This window comes from Macrobrachium rosenbergii, chromosome 16 (assembly GCF_040412425.1).
Source record: "Macrobrachium rosenbergii isolate ZJJX-2024 chromosome 16, ASM4041242v1, whole genome shotgun sequence".
Lineage (NCBI taxonomy): Eukaryota > Metazoa > Arthropoda > Malacostraca > Decapoda > Palaemonidae > Macrobrachium > Macrobrachium rosenbergii.
The window spans coordinates 29,012,427-29,033,017 of record NC_089756.1 but is presented as its reverse complement, the minus strand read 5'-3'; the positions used below and the strand labels follow the sequence as shown (position 1 = coordinate 29,033,017).

At 35.4% G+C, this 20,591-nt stretch overlaps 1 protein-coding gene across 2 annotated transcripts in view; it reads left to right on the top strand.

The window, feature by feature from the left end:
* The window catches only part of LOC136847250 (post-GPI attachment to proteins factor 6-like), a 70,882-nt gene that overhangs the window by 40,428 nt on the left and 9,863 nt on the right, over positions 1-20,591 (top strand). The window contains exons 11-15 of one of the 2 annotated variants that reach the window (XM_067118750.1): positions 147-325; positions 1,479-1,646; positions 1,928-2,020; positions 3,652-3,858; positions 19,649-19,715. In XM_067118750.1, the coding sequence (XP_066974851.1) occupies positions 147-325; positions 1,479-1,646; positions 1,928-2,020; positions 3,652-3,858; positions 19,649-19,684 (683 nt within the window). In that variant the 3' untranslated portion in view covers positions 19,685-19,715. Of the gene's footprint in view, positions 1-146; positions 326-1,478; positions 1,647-1,927; positions 2,021-3,651; positions 3,859-19,648; positions 19,716-20,591 lie in introns of those variants that run through there. The other variant, XM_067118749.1, reaches the window with a different exon arrangement.

Sequence of the window (20,591 nt, the reverse complement as noted above, 5' to 3'; positions counted from 1 at the left end):
TAATATTGATTAGGATCCTTTTAAATGAAAACAAGCTAAGGAACAGAATTTTTGGGATGTAGGATGAATGATAATTACTGTTGAATGAACCTGTATGTCATAAAAAACATGCAGTGCATAACCAACCAATGAATTCTGACTTTCAGGATACCGTGGATGGGGTTGTACAGATAGTTCACAGGCAACATCAAACTGGGAACTTTTGCTTGCGACATTGTTATTGACACTCTCCAACCTCTTCTTTCTGCCAGCAGTCATCCTTGCCCTGAAGCGAAGATATTTTGCAGAGGCAACAGTTTATGCCTTTACTATGGTGTTCTCAACGGTAAAATTTACAGATTTTCGTTTTGGTTTTTGTTAGAATTCACTGCCGCTGTAGTAAATAAATCTCGGATAATGCTTCATTTTTCCCCTGCTTCATTGTTTCAGGTCTGTGGTATTAGCTTCCATATTCTTGCAGATAGCACTCATAGATGCTCATCTACTTAGACTGTAACATTTTGTGAAGTAGTTGTTTAATTGACAATTAATACTGAATGGAAAAAACTGAACACCAAATTCCTGGGTATATATATGAGTGATATATGCTGTTGAAAAAATTATTAGTTAGATGGTAAGGCAGTAAAATTTTATGATGTTACGATATGTCTGAATTTTATTCTACAATATGCTGACAGTTCCGTACTTGGAAGAAATGAGGCTTAAACCAGTAGAAAACAGCTTGCACTTCATGAGAGAGTAGTTGCATTTCCAGATACTACGGTGTTGTATTTTTCTGCCAGCAATTTTTTTCCCAGTTCTCTTGATGTAATTTGCTTTCAAAATTACCAACATGTTAGAATAAGCTTAAACTGCAATGGGGATTGTAACTAAACTTAAGATGAACAGGGCTTCAGAAATTGCTTTGTTTGACTGTCTTGATGTTTAAGTGCCACGTCTCTTAAGAGAGTTTTCTGTTCTTTTGCCCTCTATGGGTAGGAAATGTCCCCATGGATGGTAGTCAATATTTTCGTACCTTATATGATGCCATGATCTTGTGTGTAACTTGTAACTTAGTTTTGTCCATTTTATAGGTCATGTCAAACTTGTAACTTACATTTCACCCTTCAAATACTGTATCTCCACATTTGTATCTTATGTACATTTGCTTACCCCTTGAAACACACCAGTCTGTGCAAAAAAATGGAGTCGTAACAAAAAATTTTGGTATGAGGATTCAGTTCCTTAGAGGTCTTATTCACATGTCAGTAGAAAGTACACTCAATAGATGTGTCTTAGTTGCTTTAATCTGTGTCTCCATTTTAACTTTTTGGAAAGAATATAAACTTTCCCAGAGTCACTATAGCTGCAGTATAGATTGAGCACAGATTTGCGAAGGAGCTAAGGAGTTATATCCAAGGCTGACAAGTTAATCAATCATAATGCTGTAGTACATTATTCTTTCAGAAAAACTAACTGAGGGTTTTAATTACTTTCAGTTTTACCATGCCTGTGACCAAGAACCATACAACTTTTGCATCATGCGACTGAGCGTGATGCAGTTTTGTGATTTCTACTCTGCTATTTTTTCGTTTTGGGTCACCCTAATTGTAATGGCAGATCTTCCACAGTCACTCTACTCCCTTTTACATGTTGCTGGTGCCATGGTAAGTAATGGGATTGGTTGGTGACTCTATTTATACTGCTTACTACTAACTGGAATTTTTAATCTCATTTTCAGTATCATTGCTGAATGAGAAGAAGTCTTTGAAAATTAGCCATGATTTTTTTCCTCGTGAAAAGTTCCATGTAACCCCACCATTAGGTTGGGCGTGTTTCTTAATGTTACGAAATAAATGTAAATTATTTTTAATCCAGGAATTTTAGCTTGAAATTGTGGTTTATAAAATGGCTATCAGCATGCTTTTTTTTCTTTTTTTTTAAATAGGTTGTTGCCCTAGGAGTTGAGTATGATCGCACAGGTTTGTGGGTATTTGTGGTTCCTTCTGTGTCTGCATTCTTCATTATGGTAACCTCTTGGGTAAGTATATTCAGTTTTCTTATCTTTTCTTATACCATATATTATAACATGGACATTGTTAGAATAAATGTATTCCATCTCCAGCTTGAAACATTTTTATGTTGGCAAGTAGATGACTAAATATTGTATAAAAAATAATAAAAAGGATAGAATGAACAAACAAGAAAGATTATAGATCAGTCATGTACAGTTTAAATGAGCATATTATTGATAGGAAGAAAAACATCCATTAAGTTAAATTTACATTTCTATTTTCTTGTTTTTTTTACAATAGTCTCTCTCTCTCTCTCTCTCTCTCTCTCTCTCTCTCTCTCTCTCTCTCTCTCTCTCTCTCTCTCTCTCTCTCTCTCTCTCTCTCTCTCTCTCTCTCTCTCTCTCTGATACACACGCATGCAAGTGCAGGTATAAAGAAACAAAAGCAGCAGATTTCTAGGGGTTTTGGTGAAATGAAAGCCAGAAAACATTGAAAGGCTCCAGGAGATCAGAATTCAACAGTGCGCTTAAAAAGTGGTGTAAGTTCAGACGTAGCAAAGGTGTAAGCATTTCCAGGGAGATGCTTTTGGAGCAGGCCAGAAATTTCGCAAGGAACTAAACCTAATGAATGAATGAATGGGGATTATTCATAAGCTGTGTTCTTCTTTTGATAATGAGCCATATGTTTATGGAATGAGCGGGCAAGACCTTGTTTACAGAGGGGTTTTTTGGGGGTGATTTCTGTCATCTTGGTTTTTCTGTGGTCCAGCAGTGACCTGGTCCCAAGGGTGCTGGTTTAAAGAGATCAGACTGTATCATACATGAGGTACAAAATGTGTATGTGTGTGTGAATTGTTGACCTAGGCTAGGTGTTACACTCACATTCTGTGTTTGCATAAGTCAAATAGGCTATTACAGCTGTATTTAATATAAAGGTAATGGTAATGAAAATATTTTACCTACTGAATCCATTTATACTGGAATTATTATTTTTATTTTTGCACATAAATGTAAAATGGATATACAAAGGTAAACTAGCGTACTTTATGTAAAGTAAAATCCATCAAAATTGCAAAACAATTGTTCCCAATTTGTTTGTATACATCCTACTCGAAGTTGTTTATATGTCAGTTCTTTGGTAAGTGGTTGTTAATTAATAAAGAGATGGTTATGATAAGCCATAAGTTTGGTTATCTTGTATGAAAGCCTAGCCTAGTACAGTCTCCTGAAAATGAGATTTGTTCGGTAAGTAAAGACTGTCATGGAAACTTTGTGTAAAACACCCTCTGCTAACATCTTTAGTACATTTCTCAGTGACAGCTGTCCAAATTGAATGATTACTGTACGAAGTTCTCATAATTTTTCTTTCCCCTATTTTTTTTTTACACATTCTTAATCTGTCCATTTATGAATGATGAAAATATGTAAGAATTTGATTTGCCCTATTTTTATTATTTTCTCCCTAGAATTTTAATACTTTTGGAAAAAATGGAACTTTGTAACAGCTTGCTAGATGAACTGAGCTGTTTGTCAGTTTCCAACATTTAAAGCTCTTTATTTCCATGTTACAAAGCATTAGTTGTACATTATGAAAGAAGTTGTTCATACTATTGTTCAGTTTGAATCTGAAATAACTTTTATTTTGCATTGGATTTCAGATGTGGCACTGCAAGAAAGGAAAAGGTTGCTATCCAACTAAGGGGTATTGGCTGACTTGTTTATTACCTGGTGTTCTTCTGGCTGCCTCAGGTCTCATATGTTATGCCTTCCTGGAAACTCATGACAACTATTACTATGTGCATTCTGCCTGGCATGCAACCATGGCTCTTGCCATTCTTTGTCTACTTCTCCCAATGAGAAAAATGGTATGAACTTCAGTTATCAACCAAATTGTAATTTTTGTACTTAGACTACTGTACGTTGACCTTTTAGTTAGCTGGCTTATTTATAAAGAGAACTATCATTGATTATAGTGATGCTGTCACAACAAAATTATTTTTGTATTGAAACTTGAGAAGTTAAAAGCAGTTTAATTTTACTTTTATACTTTAAAAATAATTAACCTTGATTCACACGTTATTCTTATGCTGATGCTGTTGTTTTGCTATTTTCCATGAATCCATACAATAAAATAGAGACAAATAATGATTTTGATGATGATGATATTGATTTTGATGATGATGATTATCTCAGGTATTGATTTACTTCAAGAAAGTAGGTTAAGTATTAATCATCTTCTCTGACAGCAAACCAACAAAAAACTTTCTCTGAATTTTTGTCCTTAAATTGGAATATGTTGTTTGAAACATAATCCTTGTAGATCTCATGATTTTAACCAAGCCAAGTGTTGCAGTAAAAATGTGGGTATCCGAAGTACAATAATAAAACAAAGCCATGGGACATATGCCATGATCAGTTCATTCCGGGGTAGAATGTTTGAAAGTCTTTCTTTTTTGTGAATGATGGTTTTTATGATATTAATTTTACTCCTTTTTATTTATTCTTGTTTCAATATGTAATGTAGCCTTAGCTTGCTGCCATCAGTGGCTGTCATATAAAAGTTGGTAAGTGGACCACATAGATGCAAGGACTGATGTTAATTGTGTTTTACCGCACTCATTAAGTTGCACAGTTTCTTTTACTATACTACATTTTACACATACTGTAACATCAAAGCATTTATTTTCTTTTGTTGAAACTTACATCACAGGGCATTGTGTTTCCTGTGACCCAGTGCTGGATTTGATATAAGTGATAATTTTTACTTTCAGTTGCCAAGGTCAATGTTTTTTACGTGTACCCTTTTGTAGCTTTTGTTTATTCATATACGTATTTACATTTTAAATAGTTTTAGTCTGTTTTTTTAGAAGAACTTTGGAAAATGTTTTATTCACAGCTGTTCAGCACCTAGGAGTGCAGAAATAGCAAAATTTTCTCATTTTTTTCTAATTGTTGAAAGTTTTAAAGATTTTATTTTCCATAAGCATCATTCGGTTACAGTTTGTCATATAATAATTTTCAGAGAATTACAGTAAAACTTTGACTGAGGTATTAATATTTTCTCCACTTTTGTTGTCTCCTTGTAAGAGGAAAGGTTTAGTCGAGTTGACATAAATACAAAAAAAATTTTCATAAGCAATTGTTTTAAATGAGCTTACTGTTGCTATCAGTAAACATGCATCTAGAATTGATAGTACATGCTCAAATGGGACTCAACATGATTCTGCTTATATCGTCCAAAATCTCAACACAATGTAAAATGTTGTATGGTTGCCAAGTAGTGTTAAACTTTTTTTCTTCATTCCATTGTCTTACAAATCGATAAGTTTGTGAATTCACAGATAACAATATTTTCCCAATGGATATATAGATATGGTCTCTTGTATGCACTAGTACAATTCCTAGTCTACATGAAAGAAATTAAATATATATATATATTTTTCTGCATTGCTTAGCTCAAAGCATGGTGTGACAAGGTTGGCAGTGTTACTCAAAGTGGCCATCATAACTACCTCTGTGTCATATAATGATAGTTCTAATAGGCTCAACAGCTGTAACAAAAATTTCAAAACAGAAATAGAAATTACAAATAATCTCCTCTGAATTTTGAAGTTTTAGGCTATGTTCAAATTGTCTATGGTGCTGCAATGAGCTATAGGCCTAACAAAAAATCTAAGACTTCTGAGATGCCATCACGTTTACTAAAGGATTTATTTTTTGAGATTATCTGTTCTTTGAAGAATAAAAGATAATTCTGTAAGTTATATAAAAAAGATGGTTATTAATTTAAATAATTATTGGTAGTAATGTCAAGATATGCAACACAGCTTTTTAAACTGACTAGGAAGGTTATTTTCTTAAATGTCCTGCTTGATTTTGGTGTATAATTGATTCATAAGGTAACCTGAAGTGCAAGAATCTGTAGATTCATAAGTCCCCACCAGAAATTCAGTTTAGAGATGTGAATGTGAAGCGCAATGTATTTTTAGTAAGTAGAGAAAAACAATACACCTAGGCCTAGGAACAAGATCCTGGTTGCATCATACCCAGGCCATGCCTACCTATAGACAACGGCAGATTTACTTTTGCTATAGTAATACTACTTTTATTCATCCTTTATTTTTATTCAGTATTAATCATCAAAGCAATCGAACAGAACTATTTAAAATTTTATGGTTGCAATTCAAACAAACTCATAATGTTATGAAAACTTATCAGTTTAATATTTGGTAACTTTTTTTGTTAAACTCATCAGTGCTGGATGAACAAAAGTTGTGAAAATGTTTTTTCACTGTTTGACCAAAATTTGGTTATATATGTGATTATTTTCTTAAAGTTTTGATATATATGATAGCTTTCACTCTTATTAACACATACTACAGCCTTATTTTATAAAATAATTGTATTTTTACAGTCAAACAAAAGATAAATATGCAGTCATGTAGCATAACTTATGAGCATGGCTGTAGTATGGTAATGCGGATCGTATGAACTCTCCCACCAATGTTAAGGGGGAGATATGTTTACGCTCACTATAGCTATAGTTTTTGTGTTCTGGTGCTCTTGCTGTATCGCAGATCATCTCCCCTGGGACTGGAGACCTTACATTTTGTTAATGATCTCATATACTTTTTACCCTGGATGCAGTAAACTCTCTTGTAACCTTAGGGACCTGACCATGCCAGTAATCTAAATATTCTAGTGTGTTGAGAGGTATTCATGTCAGTTTTTCTACTATAAAACATATTTTTACCAAAAAATGCTGCCTGTTCTTCAGTTGTTTTGACCATTCAAAGCTGTTCTTCGAAAGAATTTTAATTAACTTGTATGAACATCAAAGAAAATTATTAAAGCATTGTCACTGTGTCATATTCACCTGAACTCGGGCGACAATGAGTGCTGTACCATATTGAAGTGCCAGTGACATGACTTGCCCTATAGGTAGTCATCTTATAATGCATTTATCATGTACACTGTTAAGTTTTTGTTGTGCTAGCCCATGGTATAAAATATGCTGATCACTTAAAATGACTGCATTTCACCTAGAGTTTGATTGAATTTACTTTTTTCACACTGATATTACGTACTGTCAGTGTTCAGTAAGCTAGCTGATATTTTAGGTAAAAACTGAGAATTATGGTACTGTATTTCACTTAACATTACATTAAATTCTGTATACAGAGAAGCACTTAAGATCACTGTCATCATTGGAGACATCCACTGATGACAGGGATGAAGTTGTAAGAGTAGGCAAACGAGGGCTGAGGGTGAGGCAGGTCTGAATAGGCTTTTGCAGGGTTCCTAAAAGCAGTTGGAATATGACTCTGACGTTGAAAGTACCTGTATAAACTTGTGAATGTCAATTTTTTTACAGGCTTTCCTTCACTGTTGGATAAATTCATTATCAGTGAAATGAAAGCCCATCACATCATTTGCACTCATGTACAATAATAGTGCACCAAACTTAACGAACACTGGGAGTCCTTTTTCAGCTTCATCCCATGTAACCTTAGGCTCAGATATATCCTCTTTCTCACTGTCAGCATCCCTTTTTTCTCCTTCCACAACTATTTTAGTTATGTCTGGCCCAAATTTCATACACTACTGTACTTGTATTCATTTGTTTATTCCGTAAGATCGGTATGGGAGTTTTCTGGTCAGCTATAGCCCATGCATCAATTTTTTCTTCATTCATCTTGAGTTGGTGTGGTGGGTGTACTAGGCACTTAGCCATATGCTACAAGTTCCTCCAGAACTAATGTAATGTCAATAGCTGAACTTTCTGTGCCATATAGATCATATTAATAGCATTGTTTACATTAAATTTTTGTCATTCATGAGTTGGACTTCATAACTCGTAACTTTCAGAATAACCCTCTGATTCATAGGTTGGGGGAAGGTGGTTACATTGGGTGAAAATATATGATGACTTTGTTGCAGACAGCTCTTCTGCAGGAGTTGTGCTCTGCTGTTGTCCAACAAATAACGGTTTTACTGTCATCTGGAAGGCCCTTTTCCTTTTGGCACAAATATGTGCTTGAACCATTGTAAAAATATATCATTATCCATTTATGCATTATCTTTGGCCTTTTTATCAGCAGGTAAGGCTGTTATGTTCTTGAAACAAGTTTTCTGGTATTTTAATACAACCCACAATTTCACTGTGAGTGCCAGCCATATTAGCATACAGCAAAGCAGTTAGCCTATCATTACTTTGCTTGAACCTTTTAGTACAAACCTCTCGGCTGCCTGCCAATGGTGTTGCAGGGAGACTGATCAAAACAAGCCTGTTTCACCATTATCATCAATTTCATCAGGAGTTAATTTAGATTCTCAACCAACTTAGCAAACGTTTTTCTGCTGATTATAGACAGTTACCCGAACTATCGAGTTTTCTGGTCTCATGGCAAACGTTATATCTCATCAGCCATCCTTCCAAAAAGTTGCAAATGTTTGTGAAGCTCAGATTTGCAGCAGTCTCATTTTTTAATAATCTTGTAAAGATCTTTAACATGGGCCTGATGGCGCAAGAGCTTTCAGGCTACTTGAAAGAATAGTCTTAGAGTTTATTGCTCTGGGGTTGATATTTTATAATTTCAGTGGTTGATATTTCTGTTCCAAAGAGTCTTGCAGTTTTCTTCCTTTTCCAAGTGTCCATGAATGTGTAATTTTAGTCTGAGAGTTAGTACTACTCTAATCATTTCGCACACACACACATGACAGATAAATAGCACAATAAAGCCAGGTGAACAATGCTATGGTTACAGCAAAATGAAAATGGCTGAGTGGGAAGACAGCCACTGAGCTAACCACTTACTGGTGTGAGCCACATATACTACCAGTGAATCTGGCAGTTATAAAATATTGGTTATTCGTGTTTTTCTGGAGAGTTCCGTGCACTTGAATACCAGTCACAAGGGAAGTTACTGTGATATCTTCCTTAGCTTTAATTGCAGTGAATAATGATTTTGATATTGTGCTTTATCATTTCTGCATCCTCCATTTGTTTTGCCAAAAGCAAAGGTTTTTCTACAGAATCCTTAAATGCTTTACTATATGTATCCTTTAATTTTTTCACTAACCAATAAGAATTTTTATCATTTTAATATTTTATATGTTTATTTATTGTAGCATGAATTGGAAGCTCTTTGGGAATTTTTCTTATTGCCTTTTCATTTTCCTCTCTTCTGTGAATTACCCAGGTATCACTCTTTTGTAGATGTTTCATATTCATATTCATTTGTAATATTTTAGAAAATTTGTCATTTTGTATATCTTCATGAGTAAAACGTATTAGAATTTGTTACTCTTGTAATAAATATTCTCTCCTGCTGCTGTTCTAGGCACGTGGCCTACATGTTGTCGTATCCTTAACACTAGATATTGTAACTATACCTGTTATGCATATTTTGGTGAATATTTCTTCTTTTGAATCCTGAAGTATTCCATGCATTAAATTTATCATAAAAAGCAAAGACATTTAAGTTCCATGTCTACTATAAATGAAGTCTTTACAAAATTGTTTTCAGTTGTTCTAAGTACACATGGTTTCCATTCAAGGTGTGTATGTGTGTATTTTTTTAAGGGAGGGGATTCTAGGAAAGTAACTTGGGAAGTATGATATAACTTCATCCTGGTTAACCGTTATTGAGAAATAGCCTTAATTACTAAGAAGCTTTGCTGTCTTTGACTTCATATGTAGATGTAGACTCCTGCCTTAACCACACCTGCTAACTACTAACTTGCATCCCTTAAAATAAATTACATCATCATGTTAGTCACTAGTCACAGACATGCAGAGGAAGTAAAGGAAACTTCTTCAGCTATATCTACCGTTAGTGGTAGGTACTGAAGTTGACCAAAGAAAGTTGCGTTCTTCATCAGTCTTATTTATTAGAAATTTTCAGATCCTCCTTTGACATTTTCTTCGATAATATTGACTCTACTTAAGTCATGGGTTTACAAGGGTTAGAAAGGTGGCCCTGCAAACCATTTAGATCTATGACAGTGTCACACCTGGTTCCCAGTTGTGTTTACAAGTTAAAACATAACCATAACTGCAGGCTTACTTAGGACTTTATCTTTAACGCATCAGTACCATCGTTATGCCTTGCTGGTTCTTTCAAATGATAAGTAACTGTGTGTGTGTGTGTGTGTGTGTGTGTGTGTGTGTGTGTGTGTGTGTGTGTGTGTATACAGTGTAACTTTTGGAAGAAAATATTTCCACACCAAAGTTTCAAATTTTCAGTGTGTATTGTTTTTGTACAGTTTCTTTCTGAATAGTGTAAATGGCTTTGTGAAGAGTTTGGCAACATAGTACACTGCCATATCAATTTATACTGGATTCAGTTAAACAAAGGATAGAGAAATTGCATAAATGATTGGTTACCCAGAGGGGAGTTATCCAAAGGACACCGATACCATATTTTGTTAAGACATTGGTGCAGTCCTGCTTTGGTGGGAATCAGTTGGAATGCTGCCAAAACCAGAGAAGGTACTGAAACACTAAATGGTTCCAGTTTCAGGTCGTCAGACCAAACATTCATAAATTAAATCAAATTTGGCCTTACTCAGAAAAATGGATAGATAGTTTGTCTGACATCCTTGGTCTATCATCCCTTTGGGATACCCCAAGAAATTGTTTGACATATTTTAATTCTGGAAAGCTCGATTCAGCAAAAGAAGAAATTTCAGTTGGAAGAGGATGAATAGCGTATGACAGAAATCACTCAGTATCTACACTATTACACTGAGGAAATTACCCAAAGGTGAGTGGTGATGCATCATGTTTTGGACCTCCCTTTTTCTAGAGTTGATAACCATGGATTGGAAATAGTGTGCTTAGTTGAAATAGGATCCAGTTAACTATAGCAGTTAAAATTTGAAATGTCCAGTTCTATAATCACAGTCTCTTATTGATTTTGACTTTAAAGCCACCTTGCAGTAAATCTTATTTCAGTATCTTGATCCACGGGGGGACTCGGTAATTATAAGTTATTTGACAATGTGATATGTAGAGATCCATTTTTAAAATTAGAGTTCTTTGGTACTTTGAGAATAAATTGCTATTAAAAAATCAGTCCAGTTTAAATCAGCTTGTAGCTGAATTTTGTAATTAGTAGCAGTTTCCTCCTATTGTAAGATTGGAGTGATTCACTTAATAGAAATACTGGGTGGTCCTTCTAAGGTAATTAGTTAAATATGAAAAAAAATTTGTTTTTGTAACAGTTAGTTTTGACTTTCAGAACCAAGGTTGTTGAAGGATTTCTCTATCAAAGGAATCACCATTGAAACCAGTCATGGCATTTGAGAAAATTTATTTTAATCCCCCTCAGTAACCATGCAGAAGAGACACAGTATGTAACTGATTATTTTCATGGTTTTCATAAACACTGAACTGCTTAATAGTACTATACACAAGGCTACTCACTGTTGAGCACAAAATGTCTGAGACCTTGCATCCTTAGAATGTTGATGTTGATGACCAATGGTGTGATCTTTCATTTTAAAAATTAATCTGACTGTCAATCCTTGTAATGTCTTGTAGAAAACTCAAAACTTATTTCAGGAGATTGGAAAATGTTTAGGCTATCAATACATCAGACAACCATTTTACTAGAAATGCATCATAATATCTGGTAATGAGCGTGTGATGCAATGATTTTGATTTGGGTGCCCCCTCATCTCTCCTGACTACACTCCTGCACTTATCATTTTCCTTTGTTGGAGAGCAGAAAGTTGCAGTGAATTCCCACTATTTTCTGTAACTCACTTCATTCATTCCAGATGCTTTCATACCATCGTAAGAATAACGAGTGAATTCATGTTCTTGTCCTTATTGGATTAACTGATTGTGAATTGTCCAGTATGTTTTTTTAGTACTGCATTGTTTAATCACTGTATTTTTTTTGTGAAGTCACCCTTTTTTTTTTTATTTAAGTATGCTACTTTACATACATATTTATTTTTTCTTTAAGCGTTTCTCTTTTTTTTTATTTGAAAGGGAATAAGAAAATTGGGTTACTCTTTTTTTGTCGTAATTTTATAACTACTTAGTATGCAATTAAAATTTTGTATTTTGTGTGCATACATAATCAGATGTTTATTTGGTTTTCTATTTTTGACATGAAATTATATTTACATTCCTTTGTGTATGTGTCATTACTTGAGCATATTAAATACTGTCTCTCTTCATGACAAGAACTGTAATTTGTAAGTACTGCATATTGAGAATTTAAAAGATATGATTTGAATAGTAAATAGAGGAGTGAAAACCACTTCAAGGAAAACCAAGTTCATGGTGCCTGGAAAGAAAGCAAAGGAAGAGCACAGTTGAGAAAGTGGTCATGTGGATTCTTTGGTTCGGGTATAAAAGTGAATTCAGTGGATGCCATAAGAGATCCTTCATATTGTGAAATGTAGAATATAAGTGTACTAGAGGATTTCAGAACTAGAGACTTTAGAAGTGAAAACTGGAAAATATTTCAAGACTACTGGTAAGTTCCCATTAGTAAACAGAGCTATAGTTTGTAATTTGCATATTAGATTTGTACTACTATGTGCAGTAGAGATATGGGCACTTGGAAAGGAGTTCATTTAAGCAGGTGTGATCTCAAAGGGCATGTGAAGAAAAGGGAAGAACAACAGATTGTCAGAAAATATGGAAATTAGCAGATAAAGATGAGAGGGAAGGCCAAGGAACTCATGAAGAAGGGACATAGATGAAGACCTGGACCAGATGAGAATTCAGGTAGAAAGTCACAATGCAGGACAGATTGGTGAGAATTCAAGTCTAATCTCACACAGGGAAAATCGGAGTGAAATATTCAGTAATGATTAATTGTATGTTATTATTTATTGCAAAGACATGTTTTGCTCTTCAGTGTTTGGAAGCTCTTTAGGTACTGATAGGAAGTCTTGGTACAGTATAAGTTCAATACTTTTTTTGAAAGATACCCATGCCTTTTGCTCTTTTGAATAGTTTGTCGAGAAATCTCATTCAAATTGCATTTTCTGGTCTGGATTTCTTCAAGGTATTGATGGGAAGTCATGGTGTAAGTTCCATGCCTCTTTTTTTTTTTTTTTTTTTTTTTTTTTTTTTTTTTTTTTTTTTTTTTAAGAAAACCCGTACCTGTTGCCTCCTTTGGATGTTTTAGGAAAAAGACTAGTTCTAATAACATTTTCTTGTATGAGAAAGCTTCAGGTAGATTTATTGGGAGGACGATCTTGATCTATTTGGATTTGAGCCAAATATCTTTTGTTGTACTAGAGCCCTTTGTCTTCCAGTTTCCTATCCTTTATCTGTGAAGCTAGGCAGTTTCTACTTTGACCATACCAACATAAACAAAAACAACTTAGGCCACATTCTCCAGAATAATTAAGGAGAATTAATTCAAAGTGCAGGATGCCCAGGATGGTATCATCTTGCTGCTGACTCAGGGAAGACCAGCTGGGGAAGAAATGAGTGAAGATGCATGCATAGGAAAATTATTCAACAGCTTTGCAGATTGAAATCCATAACACTGCCAGAAACTGTGCTACCATTTTTCTGATTAAATCTATAAGACTGTCAAGGAAAGCTGTTCCACAGCTTTGCAGACTAACATCCATAACACTGCCAGAGAAACTATTCATCCGTTTTTTTTAATTAAATCCATAACACTGTCAGGTAAAACTGTTCCACACCTTTGCAAATTTACATCCATAACACTGCCAGAGAAAACTTGTTCAAGTTTTTCTGATTGAATCCATAACACTGCCAAGGAAGACTCTTCCACTGTAAGCTTTGCAGATTAACATCTACCGGGCAAAACTGTTCCACAGCTTTGCAGATAAACTCCATTGCCATGGAGGCTTTTTTACAGTTTTGTTGTCAACATTCATCACATTGCCAGTGAAAACTGTTCCATAGCTTTGCATCATAAATCATAAAAGCTCTAAAGTCTGGACAGTGGGACATTAAAGCATCTCGGCTGAATATCTGCTTTACAGTTTCTAAAACAGTTTTCAGTGGCATTCAGCTTCAGGTTCATATATAATAGGTATCAACTTTTAAAGTTTATTATCTGTCAGATATAACTTGCTATCTCTCTAGTGCACAAGTATTTAAATAAATCAGGCTTTTAGGTATTGATTTCGTTAACATTCTAACCAAAGAATTTTCATGTAAATTGATTCAGTATTATTAATGATGCAGTTTTCAGTGATTTTACTGGCAAATTGGAGGAAGTGATACTTTACATTCCTAAATACTTTGTGCAGAACATCTGAGACCCCTGTCCTTTGCAGTTCTTATCCTACTTGTAGGTAATGCTGCATATGTTTTGAACTTAGTTCTAAATCATCTGTTATCATCATCAATACATCATCAAATAATAATAGTCTGCATGTGCACAATATTTTAAGTTGATGTTCATGAAAATGATGAATAAAATTTTAAAAATTATAATATCCTTAGGCAGTTCATTATTTACCTTACAATTTTTTTATTATATCAGATTTTATATCCACACTATAATCGGTCATTTAGTAGCAAAATGCTTGAAGAAAATTACTGTGTGACCTTTTATTTTTTATCATCAGTACAAGGAATGTGATTATATTCTGTGCTTTTTCCTCGTCTATAAAATATAACAGTGAGATACAGTACAATTTTTGTAAACTTTTTAATAAATGATTCAGGTTTCATTAGGTCATTGTTTAAAGACCTACTTGTAAAACCTTTTGCATTAATATTAATCATATTATTTTACTCCAGATATTTGCATTTGTACCCTGACCATTATCAGCTGATTAATTATATGACTCTTATAAGACAAAATTATGAGAATCCATATTTAGTTCCAATATATTTATTGGTGTACTATTGAGATCTAACACTTTTATTCACAAGCATAACTAATTATAGAAAGTTTATTATCAATTAACTAGTGAATTAGTTTTTTCTTTTGTGAATCAGCTTTGAGGATGATGGGTTTCTTTAAATATATATTTATCTCATTCTGGAAGTATAAATAAACTGCCGTATTCATCATGTGTAAGATATCAGAACTAAGGCTTACTTTAACACCTAACGCTTTAAGAAATCAGTCTCTTCCTCATGGTCTCTTACGATAACCAGTGACAACAAAATATTCCACATGTAGATTTGCTAACCTTTAAATTCTTTCATTTTCTGTCTATAAAATTTTAATTCAGTATTGCATGCTTGAATGATGCTACAAACCATTACTAAACTAGAACAATTTCTTCAGTAACTGACAAAACTGATCTACTCACTATGAACCTGAATCAAAAGTCCCTTTAATTCCTGATTAGTTATGACTTGTGGGAGACTTGGTTAATATAAGTGGCCTCTGCTTGAATAGGTCAGGGAGCATCTCTTGCAAATGTCAGGATACATAAGCTGCCCTGGCAAACTCGGTGGTCTTGCTTCCCATGTTCAGACCACAAAGTCCTTACTTGCAACTCTTAAACTGAAGTGCTGAATACTAGTGGGTTCTCTGCTTCTAAGTATATTTTGACTTGGTAAATTATTACTTTAGATCAGCTGTTAAGTAGTAATTTGCATGTGGATGTGGACTTTGGACTGAACTAAGTTGATAGTAACATGAACTGAAAAAACTTCCAGGGCTCAAGAAGGGTTGAAGTTAATGTGCTTATATCAAAATAAGGTTATTCATGTGGTTTATTCATATGAATCAATAGGGTAGCATGAAAGCCACAGACAGTACATTGGGCTACACAGGATCTCAGTATAAAAGCTAATTGGCATTTAACTAGACTGTCAACTGCATTAGAAATATTATAAGACCTTAAGTTTAGCCAGTTAAACATATTTGATTAGGCAATAGGTTTCATAAATACTGTGAAAGTTTTGAGAAAGGATGGAAATAGATTTTTCAAAAAGTTTGTGTATGGGATCAATGTCACGTCAAGGTCATGCTGCTACATGTTAAAAATTGGCTGTCAGTTTCCAAATAGGTGGCTTAGAATATAGGGGAGAATATCAGGTACTAGGGTTGTCATCCTTACATCACAAGGAACTCCATACAAATCCTTACATCACAAGGAACTCCATACAAATCCATTAGTCATAATTAACCTTTTTGTTCCTACACATAAACAAACCCTCGGTCTTTACATGTGGGATTGAGTTTCAGCATGAGCTGGAACCGGCCGTTTAACTTAAAACAAGGTGGATATTGGTAGTTGGCTACTTTACTTTTTGGCTGCGTCCGAGACAGACGCATCTCTTCTGCCTGCCATTTGCCTTAATTCTTTATTATTCTTTATTTTTGTTTTCATTTTTGAGGATAATTTTTGTTGAAATAATGCAACAAGTTCTATTCTGTCACATTTTGTTATTTTTGTTTCTCGCTGCATAGTTATTCTTACACAGTTATGCTACATACACGTAGTTGTTTTCAACTCATTTTAGCCTATGAGCCTTCCTCTTTAATTCCCTCTCTAACTTGGTTTTGCCTTTTTGATTTTATGCAAACCCAGCTTGGTCTTAGACTTGGTGTTTGTTCTGCTATATCTTTTTTCTATTACGCTCCCTAGGAGAGAGGCAGCAGAGGCCTGTCTCTCACCACCAACTTTTCTGTTTTTAAGACGGCTTCTCAACCAAGTTATATCGAACATCCTTATATCTACATCTTTTTTCTGTTTGTTCTGAAGTGTTTTCTCTCTGATCAAGCAGAGTTTTTCTTTCGATTACACAATTACTTGGAATGTTGTAATGTTTTAGTCTTTCAGATAATGTAGAAATTGAGAAACATCGAGATGGAGGAGGGTTCTCTTGCTGCAGTATGGTGGTTTTGTAACTGCTGTACGAGACCTCTGCTTGCCTTCCAGCATATATCCCCCTCTCTTGTCACGAGGAAGAAGCAGAGGATGATGTTGCAGGACCTTCAGACAGATTTTCCATTTTTGACAAGTCTTCTCCAAGACCAGTAGTTGTTCTGTCTGTGGTCCCTGTCTATGGTTTATTTTTAGCATTGGGTTCCCCAGACACTTAGCATCTGAGAGAAGAACAGCTAGAAAATATGCCAGTGTGTGACCATATGCACATGTTCACCTTTGACCCATCAGTAGGCAGAAATTGCCAGTCTCATTTTTATGTTCATAACTTGTAAAACAGCCAGAACAAAAGGGTTGGGAGAATTGCTTTTTGTTATGATTGGTGGGTTTTTGTGAAAAATTTTGTCAAAGCTGCTATAGCTATAATTGGCATGAATTGCCAGTTTGGTGGGAGGGTAAGAAAAATTGATCCTCAGCTACAGGAAGATTCCGGTGGGTCTAGAATCACTTTGTGATAGGAGAGGGTCATGAACCAAGTATCGTGACACAACTTGAAAGTAAAGCAATGGCATGGCCACTTGTGGTTCAAAAAGTCTATGCCTCCAAGATTAAAGATGGATGAATTAAGCGATTAATTAATTTGAAGAGGTGAAAGAAAAGGAATGTAGTACCTCTTTTTCCATTAGAGGAAAAACATCCAACCATGACTAACAGTCTCGACAAGTATACACCTAAACATGCATAGCTCTTAGGTAAAACCTAATAAAGGTAGAGGGACACTTCCTTGTCTCTGTCATTAGAACAGCTGAAATCTTGATAATTGTTTTAAGTGGAATAGAAATCAAGAGCCCTGAACTGTATTTTTTACTTGAGATGCTTTCTCATCAGATACCCAATAATAATCTGCCAAAGCCAGTAGGAAATTTTGTTCATGGAGATGAACATCCTCCATCAATTTGTAGAAACAAAGAGCCTTGAATTGTTCAATCAAGGATTCTCAGCCTCCTCGAGGAGTGCTAAACACCTTTAACTGTTAGGCCCTGAGCACACTAGCCACTTGTAGGCACCATTGTAAGTGGTAGCAGTGGCGGGGGCCAGAGCACACTAGCCACTTTTTAGAGTTACATAGTTGCGACCACATGTGGTTATGTTTTGAATTCCCGGCCACATGTGGTCGCCACACCCCGATATCACTACATCTCAGTTTCAGCATGGACTCTGAGGAAGAGGCACTGTCACTGCTTAATACTTTCTGCGACGCCGCGCTGGCCGTCGTCGGAGAGCGTATGGATGCACCCAATTACTGCTTCGAGATTGACCCACGGACAGTTTTACATGATAATGAGTGACTTAAGAGCAGATGATGATAAATTTTTACTACTTTAGGATGACCCAGGAAAGTTTAACGAACTCTTGTATAATTGGCCCCCACATTCGCAAAGACAGTACACACCTAAGGGGAAGAGCATTCCAGCTGAGGAGAGAGACATAACATTAAGGTATGTAAATACACTCACCTCACGGGTTTCCTGCATCACTGATTAGCAGCCATGTACGCTAGAGGTCACTAGTGTGCTCTCAGCCAGCTGACAAAAACGCCGCCACAAAATGCGCTGTTTGTGGTGGGGATGAGCGACAGTTTGCCACAGTCACAGCTACAGACACAAGTGTGATCAGCTAAGTTGAAAACAATGGGAACCTGGGAGAAAAATATCCCGCTTACAAAAACGCAGCCACTTGTGGCTCTACAAAGTCGCCAGTGTGCTTAGGCCCTTATAGGCACGGCCAGTCCAGCGACTAATGCAGCAATAGTTAGTGATTCAGATTACCCTGAGAACCTGCAGATTGGATCTTTGTAATAAAATCAGGAGAGAAAGACCAATACCAGTCCCTGGTATAGGTGACATTGTCTGATTAGGCATGCAGTTTGCTTACTCATCTGCAAGAATGAAAACCAGGAAAAAAGCGCTCTGTTCACAGAAAGAATACAAGGCATTTTGCAGAGGATTAAGAAGGAGTTTGGTATGAAATGAAGAACTAAGGAAAGGGTCCACTGTGGTGGTTAAAAACAATAATGATGAACTCCCTTCTCAAAGTTTGGAAATAAGCAGTTAAGGTCGTTAGAGCCATTCACATCAATACCATTGTGTTGAACTACTTCAATATCTGTCTTTTAACCCTTAATTTGGGAAGCCAACTAAATTCCTGCAGACAAAGAAAAATGGTGCAGTAGCTGGTGAATTTTTACCACTTAGACTGTTGAGGGTTAACAAGCAACTGCTGCAGCAGTGACGGATTAAAGCATTTTCTTCTGAGCCCTCATTTGATAGTTGAAGTTTAGTAAAAGCAGAGCTCATTTTAGCACTGTTACCCCAGATCAAAGTATGTATCAGACTAGACCAGGGAGGATAGTTAAAAATTTCTGAAAAGATGAACCTATACTCTGCAAGTCTATCTTATTTTTAATTGTGATTTGTGTACAATACTGTACTAAATATTGATTGATATGTTGTTTGCAATGGGACTTTTGTGGAGTTACTTAGGTAAAGCACTGAATGTTGACTGGTGTTGTTTATTGTAGCAAATGTGTATTGAGGTATAACAGATTGGTGTCATATTCACTGTAAAATGTTTATGCCATAGTACTGCATATTATGATTGTTTTATTATGATTGTGTACTTCATGCATAAGAAGATGCCATATGTACACTGTTCATGATTCAGCTCTGCTTACTTAAGGGGTAGGATGTTTCATGTTAATACAGGTGTAATTATTACAGAACTTATGTAATATGGCCAGGATTATTATTGATACTTTAGATATACTTTACTTGCTATGTTTATACTCAGGGTCCCAGGCCTTGGTGCGATATCCTGTATTTGTAATCGTCTCACAATGAAGTTCTGATCAACCTTCCTCCAATGTTTGATTAATGCCTTCATCTCAAATTCTCAGTGACACATCATGGTAAAGGTCAGTAAAGTTTAGCCCAGCTGTTGGTTTCAGTAATCCTGATATGCTGAACTTTTAACACCTCCCTTATGCAACTGGTGCCCATATTACCCTAGAGCTAGTAGTAACTACTCCATAGGTATCAGCATCTATTATTTAGGGTGATGGTACATGCTAACAGCAAACAAAATACCGTAGCGCAATGGTCACACGTATACCAAGTTAGATTCTAATGATGTGGCAGCCTTTTACAAAATATATAGTAACTGGGACTGTTCTCTTTCCAAATATACAAATACAATATAGATGGTTTTAGAGAACTTTGCATTACATTAGGTACTGTCGAATTCTCAAGTCTTCCACGCTGCTCCACCAATGCTTTCCAACACAGTCTCCAACAACTTTCATCATCTGTGTTAAAGTTAATAAACTGAACTTTATATTTTACTCTGCTTGTATTATGCTATCAGAAATATATAGAGAGGAAATTTGCCAGACTGAGATTTTTGTTTAGTGCAATTATGAAAGATGTTTGTTCAGTATGATCAAACTGGTTTTGTCAAGTGTATTTACCTTGAAGATCAGACAAAGACACTGGCAGAGGTGGAGGAGATTGGCAGAGGAGGTTGGGGGGTTGTTTCATTTCGCCCTCTGTCGCTCAACTTAACATACTTGCTACACACACAATGCCACAATGTGTTGCTAAATTTAACTTAAACACACTACTACATTTTATCATTAAACTTAATTCCTCCACACTGTGCTAAACTTAATTGCTCCTTTTTTTTTGCTTCACTTAGTCTTCTTTCTTCTTCTTCTTCTTCACTGACTTTTGTCTTT